Source organism: Nycticebus coucang, chromosome 12 (genome assembly GCF_027406575.1).
Source record: "Nycticebus coucang isolate mNycCou1 chromosome 12, mNycCou1.pri, whole genome shotgun sequence".
NCBI classification, from domain to species: domain Eukaryota; kingdom Metazoa; phylum Chordata; class Mammalia; order Primates; family Lorisidae; genus Nycticebus; species Nycticebus coucang.
The window spans coordinates 13963124-13974101 of NC_069791.1; the positions used below are offsets into that span (position 1 = coordinate 13963124).

The 10978-nt window shown below is 55.1% G+C and overlaps 1 protein-coding gene across 1 annotated transcript; it reads left to right on the forward strand.

Moving 5' to 3' along the window:
• Positions 1-2404: 2404 nt before the first annotated feature.
• Positions 2405-8896, forward strand: LOC128562711 (keratin, type II cuticular Hb3). The gene is made up of 9 exons (XM_053557930.1): positions 2405-2788; positions 4461-4669; positions 5621-5681; positions 5816-5911; positions 6522-6686; positions 6950-7075; positions 7350-7570; positions 8183-8214; positions 8709-8896. Exons 1-9 carry the CDS (start codon positions 2405-2407, stop codon positions 8894-8896), a joined length of 1482 nt encoding a protein of 493 aa, XP_053413905.1.
• Positions 8897-10978: the final 2082 nt, after the last annotated feature.

The window sequence follows — 10978 nt, forward strand, 5'->3', positions numbered from 1 at the left end:
TGCATTCATCCCAGACCCAGTCACCCCGCTAGCACAGAGTGGAGTGAGGGTGGCACTTCCCCCACCAGGAACTTACTTAAGTCCTCCCAGCCCCCACCAAGGTATGGATTGCCACCTATATTTCACAAGTAAGGAAACTGGGAAACACACCTGTGCCACCGCACAAAGCTAGTAAGAGGCTTGGCTGGGCTTCAAACCATGTCTTTTCTCCTCCGGGGTTCAGGCTATCCTCAGCTCCAAGTCGGGACTGCGGTGGCCACTGCCATGACTCCCCCTCCCCAAAGAGGCTGTGTGTCTACACAGAGCCCCTCAGTGAAAGGGTCCAACTGGATACCAAGCCTGCTGGGATGAGACAAGTGAGACAGATGAGCCAGATCAGAGGACAGTGGTGCAGTCACCAGGACGGGATGGAGAAATGCTTGACAGAGGACCCACTGCCCTGTAGCTCTCAGCATTTCACCAAGAATTCACTCCCACTCAATCACTGGACGCATATGGAGAACCTTCCACCTGCTCCCCAGTTCCAGTCTGAGAGGACAGAAAGACCTGGCTCTTTCTTAGATGTCCAGCAGATGGCTTAGCCTGAAAGGACCAGCCAGCCCAGCCTCCCTAAGGTGCTCCAAAAAATCCCACCAGCCACTCAGCTGCAATCAGCCACCCCCAGCCCTAAGGCTATGCCCCCCAGGTGTGTCTCTCGTACCAGAAGCCCCTATCCCTTAGTCCACAGCCCCTGTAATCCCACCCCAGACACAAGACTCTGTGGAAGCCTGTCCATAGCGCCCAGGGAAGGGCGAGGAGAGTCCCTCCTGGCAGATGTCCAGCTCCCGACACATTTCTACAGCACCTTCACCTTCCCTTCTTCATGCTCCCCAAAAGATGGGCCCCTCTTCTGTCATTCCCAAACCCCTGTTCTGGGAGGGAGTGGGGAGGACAAAAGGTGAGGGCCCCTTGAGTGGAGGGTTCTTTTTAGCCAGTGTTTTGCTGTGGCCAGGTCAGGAAACAGGTCCATCAAAGGAGTCACCCTCAAAGGCAGTCAAGGGACACGTGTTTGGAAGGGTTTATGGGCTCAGAGCCTTGGGTTAGGGAGACCTCCTCGCATGGTCCTGTCCCTCAGAGCTTCTGTCCTGGCCCAAAGGGATGAGGGGCCAAATTAAGAGAGCTGGGCTTTAGGGACAGCCACATGAGCCCACACCCACCCAGTTGGTCTTCTGAGGGGAGGAAGTGATCCTATGTGAGGACTCCAGTGACCCGCCAGTTACATCCCTCATCCCTCCTGCTTGTGAACACACCAGGACTCCACTGCGGAGCTCCTTGCAGGGAGCCTGAAAGGCCATCTCCAGCAGACCCCTGCTCCTCAGCCTGGACGGTGTAGGGGCCCACCCTCCACCTGCGGCTTCTCACCCTTCCCACTGGCCAGGAGCCGGTGTCCTTGTGCACGTGCCTCTCTCTGGCCTCCCAGACCCACTAGATTCCCAGAACCCTGCACAGCGGTTCATGCACTCAGTATTTTCTGAATGAAGACACAAAGTCTCATCCATAAATCAGAGCTGGACGCCTTCCTCACCCCCTCTCTGCCTTGTACCACGTGACCCCAACCCTCCTCAAACCTAACTGCCCACTCCCTCTCCTCTGAGGCATCTCCCTGCTCACACTCCCTGTCCCCACCCCACCAGCAAAGCGCCCAGAACTCTGACAAATGGCCTTTGTCCTGTCCTGAATGCTCTGACTCAGTTTTCCCCTGTGCCAGCTGGTGTCCCTACATTAGAAACACCCAAAGTGCAGAGACCACGTCCCGTCCCACCCCAACTCTTTCCCCACCCCCAGCCCTGGCCATGCTCTGAGCAGGAATGGGATAGGAAAGGCTGATCCTGATCAGGAGGAAAGAAAACTGCCTTCAAGATGGAGGGGAGACAAGGAAGTCTAGGACATGGGGGTATTTGGGATGCAACCCCTTTCTTGGGACAGGCCAGCTACTCTACCCCAGGGGCAGGCCCATGGCACAGCTCTGCTCCCTTCCAGGAAAGGATTCAGAGAGCAAGCTCTGCCCCAGGTGACTGCATCCATTCCCTGCACTCAGAATGTGGAGTCTGTTTCCGGAGCCCCTCTGCCTTTTCCACACCAGTCCCAATGGGAGGGGCAGAGGCAATGAGGAAACTTGTAAAGAGCTTTGAAGATGAAACAGGGCCTGTGAGCAGGGATTAGTGACACAGCCGCACTCAAGAAGCAAGCAGGGTTGGAGCTTCAGAGGCCCGTGATGCCAAGCCAATAAAATGCAGCTATTGTCTCTTTGCTGCCTTTTTAATGCCAGGTGCTCCAGGGACATAAAAGGGCCTGCCACAAGCACAGGCCTAAGCTCCATCCTCTGCCCACTTCTCCACTGTTCAGACATCTCCTTACCTCCATCATGACTTGTGGCTTCGACTCCATGGGCTGTGGATTCCGCCCTGGAAACTTCAGCTGCGTCTCAGCCTGCGGGCCCCGGCCCGGCCGCTGCTGCATCTCCGCCACCCCCTACCGCGGCATCTCCTGCTACCGCGGCCTCCCCGGGGCCTTTGGCAGCCACAGCGTCTGTGGGAGCTTCCGCGCTGGCTCCTGCGGTCGCAGCTTCGGGTACCGCTCAGGTGGCGTGTGTGGGCCCAGTCCCCCCTGCATCACCACCGTGTCGGTCAATGAGACCCTCCTCACGCCGCTCAACCTGGAGATTGACCCCAACGCCCAGTGTGTCAAGCACGAGGAGAAGGAGCAGATCAAGTGCCTCAACAGCAGGTTTGCCGCCTTCATCGACAAGGTGGGTGCCTGGATCACGCCCTTCCTGAATGCCTGTTGGTGTTCAGGACTCAGGCTGGGTGCTGACAGGGGGTCAGAAGGGAGCACTTGCCCACACAAGCTCCTAGGCAAAAGCAAAAGGGACTTCCAGGGCAGAGACAGAAAGATACGAATGGGAGCTGCCAGTCTGAAGGGGGAGATAAACCATAACCACAGAAGCAGAACTGGGCCTTTAGTGCTGAGAGATAAAACTGCCTTATGAGCAAAGGGCCACTGTGTAGGTGCTCTGTGCATTTGAAGCCAAATAACTGCTTACACACCAAGGAGCTGCTTCCTATGTCAAGGGCAGCACTGGGAAGGGAGATCCTAGATGCCTGCCTGAAAGTGGAGCTTGTGGCTCTCACAGAGCAGTTTCTATACCATATGGTGACTGGACCACTGAGCAGGGGCCAAAATAGTTTGTCCAAGTCACTGTACCTGGGGTGCAGGGTCCAGGGTGAGGAAAAGACATGGTCCCTTCCTCATGGGTTTTATGGGAGGCAAGCAGCATATGTCTGAGATTCAGTTAAAGCCATCTGCAGACTCAGTGTCAGCCACCTTCTCCACCAAATCCAGGCAACTACCATGTCGTATTAGGGGCCAGGAGAAAGGCTCCAACTAGGAAGCCGTTCTGGGGCTAGAAACCGCTCTCCAGAGCCAGCCTCAGGAGAGAAGTCACACCACAGAGATACCCAATGACCTCCCCCCCAAATCTGGAACTCCTAACAACATGAGAGACCAAAGATTGCCTAAGAAAGGACTTACCCGGTGGCAACTGTGGTTCAAAGGAGTAGGGCGCCGGCCCCACATGCCGGAGGTGGCGGATTCAAACCCAGCCCCGGCAAAAACTGCAAAAAAAAGAAAGGATTTACCACAGGTGTAGCAAAGTTATGAGTCAGAGGGTTCTGAGCACAAGTGGGCCAGCCTTGAGGCAGACTATAGCTGTGAAATTTCCCTTGGGGCCAAATAGTCTCTAATTATCACAGGGAGAGGAGACCCCTTATGTGGCTAAAGATCAGTTCTTGAGCTCTTCCTCTTGTGAGATCTCATTCTGTCAGGAACCTTCCCAGTTTCCAGTTCCTCATCTGTTAAACAGAGGGATTGGAGTGCGGCATTCCCTCACTAAAATCCCCGGTGACTATAATTCAAGTTGCATTGTTGTTGTTGGGTTTGAATAATTGGACATGTTTTATTTTTCACATTTTACAGTCTGCCTATCTAAAAAGTCAACCTGCTCATTTGCACACTGACAATCACACCCTGTCCTATGCAGTAGCTGTTTAGCATGGTAGTGACTTTCTGTACTGGGCTCATTTAATCCTCATAGTGAGTTGAGCATTAACCTCCACACTCTGCACAGGGGATAAAAGATTTGTCCCAGCTCACACTGTTAACAAGTGGTAGCAGAGTCTAGACCCAGCAGGGTTTAAGTGTTTTCCATGACACAAGGTAGATTGCCTTAGAAGAGATGGAAGTTAGCTCTCAGGAAGGACTTCCAGATGGTGAACTGGTGAAGCTCTAGCGTGGCTTCTGAGAGTCTAGGGAAGACTCTGGATCAGAGAGATGAGGGGCTTTCACAGACTGGTGCTGGGACCCCCTCTCTTGCCCTCTGATCCTGCAAGAAGAGATTCTCAGGCTCTGCCTCTGGGTGGCAGGTGCGCTTCCTGGAGCAACAGAACAAGCTGCTGGAGACCAAGTGGCAGTTCTACCAGAACCGCGAGTGCTGCGAGAGCAACCTGGAGCCGCTGTTCGAGGGCTACGTGGAGACGCTGAGGCGGGAGGCCGAGTGTGTGGAGGCCGACAGTGGGAGGCTGGCCTCAGAGCTCAACCACGTGCAGGAGGTGCTAGAGGGCTACAAGAAAAGGTGAGTGCTGGAGGGGATCCGCTCAGGAAAGGGTTTAGGGAAGCTCCCTGCCCAGGGGAGTGCCCACCTGAGAAAAGGGACGAGCCTACACTCCCTGCCCTTCCTCCAGGCACAGAGATTTCTTGGTGGTTATGGCCCTCTGGAGGATAGAGGCTCACCTTGCCTTCTCCTGAGCAGATCAGGGAAATGACACTGTCCACCTGTCTTCATCCATTAGACCCCTCAGAAGAATTCATATTGTCTGGACCCTTTGAGTCCAGCCCTCAAAATCCTGGACAATCTTCTCAAGTTTCCTCTTTCACTCAACTTACACTTACCAAGCACCTGCATGTGCCAGTCAGTGACCCAGGTCAAAGCAGTAGACACAGTCCTTGTCCTCATGGGGCCTACAGTGTACTGGGAGGCAGACAGGACACAGTCCGAGACCTAGACCCTCAGTTACACGTGTGACACAGGTACAAAGAATGCACACGGGGTACTCAAAAGGAGTCTGCTCCTTCCTTCAGTATCACTCTCAGCCATGGCCTTTCCAGACCTAATGCATCCAACCCTCCATCGCCAAGCTGTCCCCATAGAGCAGAAGCAGGGTGACAAAGGATTCCACTGTCAGCAAATTGGGGGTGGGGATGCTCAGAAGAAAAAAAGATGGAGACCCGGTGAGAAAAACAGATGCCTCCCACTCCCCTAGCCACATACACACACACACACACACACACCAGCTTCTAGATCCTGCCCTCCTACCTCTGCCAAAGAGCAGGAGTGGGCCCTCAGTTCCACAGCACACCCCACCAGGTCTGACCGTGCATCCTGACCGCTTCCCAGTGCTGCCCATGTCATCTGGAGGCAGAGGATGAGCAGGGGAGGTCCAGGATACAGGTTTGTTTGTATACATGCTCACCGCCAAGGTCAAGAGCCGTTTAGACATGCTCCTGTTCTTCCCACCCACCTCAGGTACGAAGAAGAAGTTGCACTTCGGGCCACAGCAGAGAATGAGTTTGTGGCTCTAAAGAAGGTAAGTGAAGCCAACCCATCCCAAACCTGCCCCAAGACCCTGGCCACCCAATCTTGCTGCCCTGCCACACAGCAGCCAGGCCCCCAGAGCACCCTAAGAGAAATGGCCTCACAGCCCCTTGCTGCCACATACAGGACGTGGACTGTGCCTACCTGCGCAAGTCAGACCTGGAGGCCAACGTGGAGGCCCTGACCCAGGAGATCGACTTCCTGAGGCGACTATATGAGGAGGTGAGGGAGCTCTCGGCCACAGTGGGCACAGACAGACACTCTGATGGGATCCCTGAGCCCCTGCCCAGACCCACGCAGCATGAAGCAGGCCCGCTGACATGTGGACCCGGGCCCAAAGCAGAGGGTTAGAGGGGAGCAGAGCAAGGGAAGGAGCAGGGAGGCAGAAGGAACAGACAACCAAAAAGGACCAAATTTAGAAAGGGCCAGGAAAGCTGTGCCTTGAGAAACTGGACTATAGCATAGGCCACACAAAGTATCAGACAGCCTTGAACCCATTTCTCTGGCTCAGGGTTTTCTATGGGAGCCAGTAGCCTTCCTTTATAAGGTGGGTCTAGAAGAATATAAAGAGACCCCAACACAGACAGGATCTGGGCCCCTGAGAAGCATCTGGAAGATTCTGGCCCTAGAGAAGCAGCCTGGAGTTACATGGGTCTGACACAATCATTTGAGAAGTGATTGTTTTGCCTCTAAAAGGGATTTCTTATTTGTGCAGAATAAGAAATAGGGGTGGGGGGAAGTCCTGCTCCAAACGTGTAAGATAGGCGAAAAGGATTACAGACCTTGGGGAGTAGATAACTGGGTTGTCCTTTCTCTTCCCCACCTCCCGCAGGAGATCCGCGTTCTCCACGCCCACATCTCAGACACCTCGGTGGTTGTCAAGATGGACAACAGCCGAGACCTGAACATGGACTGCATCATTGCCGAGATTAAGGCCCAGTATGATGACATTGCCAGCCGTAGCCGGGCCGAGGCCGAGTCCTGGTACCGCAGCAAGGTGAGTGGCACAGGACACCTGTCTCCTAGACATGGCAGTGGGAGGGATGCATGGTGTCTATTAGAAAAGGCTTCTTCAGTCCGGGGACTCTGATCCCAGGGATGGTAAGACAAGGGCTGCCTCCATGAGGTTGGGGTGGCAAGGCGGGACTGCCACGTGTGGTTGCACAGGCTGAGCACTGCACAACCTGCACAATCACCCTGCTGTCCTGAATGGATGACATGTCCCATCCCGAGCCTCATGAGCGTCTCTGCTTCCCCCAGTGTGAGGAGATGAAGGCCACGGTGATCAGGCACGGGGAGACCCTGCGCCGCACCAAGGAGGAGATCAACGAGCTGAACCGCATGATCCAGAGGCTGACGGCCGAGGTGGAGAACGCCAAGTGCCAGGTATGGGTCCCCTGTGCCCAAGACCACAGAGGCTGAGGCCCTACCCTGTGTCACACCCTAGCCCGGGTGTGCCCTATCTGGGTCTCACCATTCATTCCATGCCCATTTGTATATGTAGAGTCCCTTGTTCTGGTCACTCGAGGACACCCATGTGATAAGGCCAGAGGCCCTGTTTCTGGGGTGTTCTCAGCTGGGTGGTAAAACTGTACAAATTCAGGTAATGGACAGAGAGACCTAGAACCATAATGAATCTTGTTCTCTTCTGGGCCCCCAGAACTCCAAGCTGGAGGCTGCCGTGACCCAGTCTGAGCAGCAGGGCGAGGCAGCCCTCAGTGACGCCCGCTGTAAGCTGGCTGAGCTGGAGAGCGCCCTGCAGAAGGCCAAGCAGGACATGGCCTGCCTGCTCAAGGAGTACCAGGAGGTGATGAACTCCAAGCTGGGCCTGGACATCGAGATCGCCACCTACAGGCGCCTGCTGGAGGGCGAGGAGCAGAGGTGGGTCCAGCCTGCGCCCAAGAACTCCACTTGCACAGACAAGCTCGCCTCTGAGTCGTTCCTATCTCAGTCTCAGGTTCAAGAACTGGCCTCAGGCTCTTGGATCTTTAGATTCCTGGTCTCAGGGGACTAGGACTTGGACAAGCTCCCATTATCATACAAAGCCAGTACCACTGTGATACCTCAAATCCCAAAGAGCCCAGGGCCCGGCTGGAATTAGTGCCTAGGCACCTTGCCTCTCAGTTCAGAACACCTCAAGTAATTCCAACCTCAGCCCTTCCTAGATTCATACCCTGCCTTGCTTCTAAGAGGTCACCTGCCCTAGAGCAGAGCCTCTCCAGGTCTGGCAGGAATTGTTGTTCAGGCTGTACACTGCACAAAGGCAGCCAACTGAAGTAGAAGTCAGAGCTGAAATCTAGCCTGCATACCCGGCTTGCTAAAGTAGGCCCTGGCATTGCAGCAACTTCCAGAAAGGCACCTTTTTCTAATTTTCACAAAGCCAGAAATATAGGCCAATTATAGCCCCAGGATGACCCATTCTAGCCCCTAGGGGAAATTTGATCTTATTCTGACTTCTTTTCTCTTCCCTTTCCTCACCTTTTCCCTACCCAGGCTGTGTGAAGGTGTTGGAGCTGTGAATGTCTGTAAGTATCCCAAGCCCCTGAAAAGAAAAATGTATGGTTAAACAACAGCAAGGATTTCCTGGCTTTGAGTGTATAGAAGCACAAGGAGGAGTGTTGCCAGTGAGTCCCCCAGTAAAGGAGAGCAGATTGATCACGCAGCAAGAGAGACTGAGGTTAGCTTGCAGGAAGAATCTCTCAGCCTGAAAGGGGTTGGGGAGAGGAAAGAGTAATAAGCATTCAATGAGCAGAGGGACCTCGGGTGCCAGTTGTTATAACCTCCACCTCCACCTCGTATAGGAGAAAAAGCTGAGGCCCCTGGAGAGGAAGGCACTTACCCAAGGTCACAAGCAGAACCAAGACCGAACCAGGTCCCCCCACTCTCAGGCTAGAGCCAGACTGGAGCCTGAAGGCACTTGACATCCTTCCCTCGATGACTGACAAATCAGAGCAAAAGCCTGGGTAGGATGGCCTTCAGCAGGCTGGCAGGCCTCCTGACGCTGCCCTTGTTCCCACAGGTGTCAGCAGCTCCCGGGGAGGGGTCGTGTGCGGGGACCTTTGTGTGTCTGGTTCCCGCCCAGTGACCGGCAGCGTCTGCAGCGCCCCCTGCACCGGGAACCTGGCAGTGAGCACCGGGATGTGTGCGCCTTGCGGCCCACTGAACACCACCTGTGGAGGGGGCTCCTGCAGCCAGGGGAGGTATTAGGTAGCTAGAGAGAGCGCCAGGGAAGCCCCTCTGCTGCCAGACGTGCCACTGTGCCGCACCGCAGCTGAGAACAGTGGTGGCTCGCTGGCTTTGCCCTTTGTGTTCTGAGAATACAACACCCGGCTCATTCCCACCAGCCACTCCTCTGCTCCTTCTGTCCCACTGGAGAAGGGCCTGCTGCCCGCCAACGACCCAGGGAGCAGGGCCTTCCTACCCTGGAAGGAGTGCTGAGCGACTGTTTCCCGTGCCTCTCTGGCCTCTCATCCCCCCTTTTTAATAAACTGGGGGGCCCTCTTCCTGCACTGTGTTGCCTTGCTTTCTTGGAGCCAGTCCGTGCCTACCAACTGGCAAGCACCCTAGCCCAGTGGTGTGGCCTGAGGACTAAAGTCATCCAAGCCATCTTCAACCTGGATAATAGTGCCCTCATCCACAGACCCGGTAGTGCTGACAGAGCACCCAGCACCTTCTGCTATGTTACATCACACCTCTCTGTCCGGAGTGACTTCAGGCTTTGTCCCTCCAAACTGGTTATGAAAGGAACCGCGGAAGCCGTAAGATCTGCTGACCTTCAGTGTGTGTGCGGGTGTATGTGCGTGTACTTGTTTGTGTACGTGTGCACATGTGTGGGGACCCGTGTGTGTTGCACTGTGGTCCCCTTTCTGCCCACGCACCCACCATTTCCTTGTCTTGGCCCATCTTCATTCTGCCCTCACCCACCCACCACACACACGGGTCATGGCACCAACCACCACAAGTGTCAGCAGCCTCTCCCAGGCAGCCACATTGTGTTACTCTGGACCCCACCTGTCCCACTGTGACATCCACCCCGCACAGCCCAGCACACCGTCCCCACCATACACAAACCCACATCTCTGGCACCTGGACAGCCTTATCCTGAGCCCCCGGCTAGTAAAAGAACACCATCCATTCCCTTTCCCATCTGCCCCCCTCACCCCTAGATACCCCTGAGTTCCAACCCCAAGGCTGAGATGGCTCCTCTGCCCCCTCCCTGGCCTGAGCTCTCCTGTCCTCTGCTCAGGCAGATCTGAAGAGCTCTGAAGAGGGAGACTTACGGAAGTCCCTAACCCCATCCTTGAAGAACCAAGCCGGAGACTGCAGCCCACCCCGTTAGACACTCCAGTCCCTTCCTCACTGGCCTTCTTGTGTGCCCCCTTCACCCTGGCTCTACCCCAGCCCCTGGCCTCTCCTGCCCATCTGACCACGCTGTCCTTGGAGGACCCTGCTCCTTTCCTCACTCCTCCTCTGTGTAATCTCCTGCTCAGCCCGTAGGCTCCACCCCAGCTCTCCAGGCTCCCTGTCACCTTCTCTCCCTCCCACCTCCTGACCTCCTTTGTCTCAGGCCTTTCCCCTTCCCTATCCCCGGGCTCTTGGCATCTCCCAGGCAGCCCTGCCGATGTCCCTCACCTGTACACCCCACCTAGAACATCAAAGTACCCGGCCCTTTTCTCACCTCTCTACAGCCGGTCCCAAGGTAAATTACATCAGTCTATCCCTTCAGTTACGGCCATGGTCAACATCTTCCCTGGTTAAAACCCTCCAACTGGACTTCAGAGACCTAATGAGACTCCTACCCTCCCTCCTCAGCTTCAGAGCCACCTGCCCAGTTCCCAGCTTCTGAGATACCTCCATTTGGCAGTTCTAGAGGAGCTTTGAACCCACAGACCTTCCAACTCACTTACTGCCTCCAAACCTCTGCCAGAGTCTTCTCCTCTCTGCTCTGTCAAGATCATCAACAGAATTGCCCAAACAAGGACCTATGAAATACACACACCTACACCTCCCTCTCAGTGTGATCTACCCACACCTGTACCTCCCTCTCAGTGTGATCTACACACACCCACACTTCTCTCTAAATGTGATCTATCCACACCTACATCTCCCTCTCAGTGTGACCAGCCACACCTGCACTTCCCTCTCAGAGTGATCTACCCACACCTACACCTCTCTCTAAATGTGATCTACCCACACCTGCACATCCCTCTCAGTGTGATCTACACACACCTACACCTCTCTCTAAATGTGATCTATCCACACCTACATCTCCCTCTCAGACTGATCTAC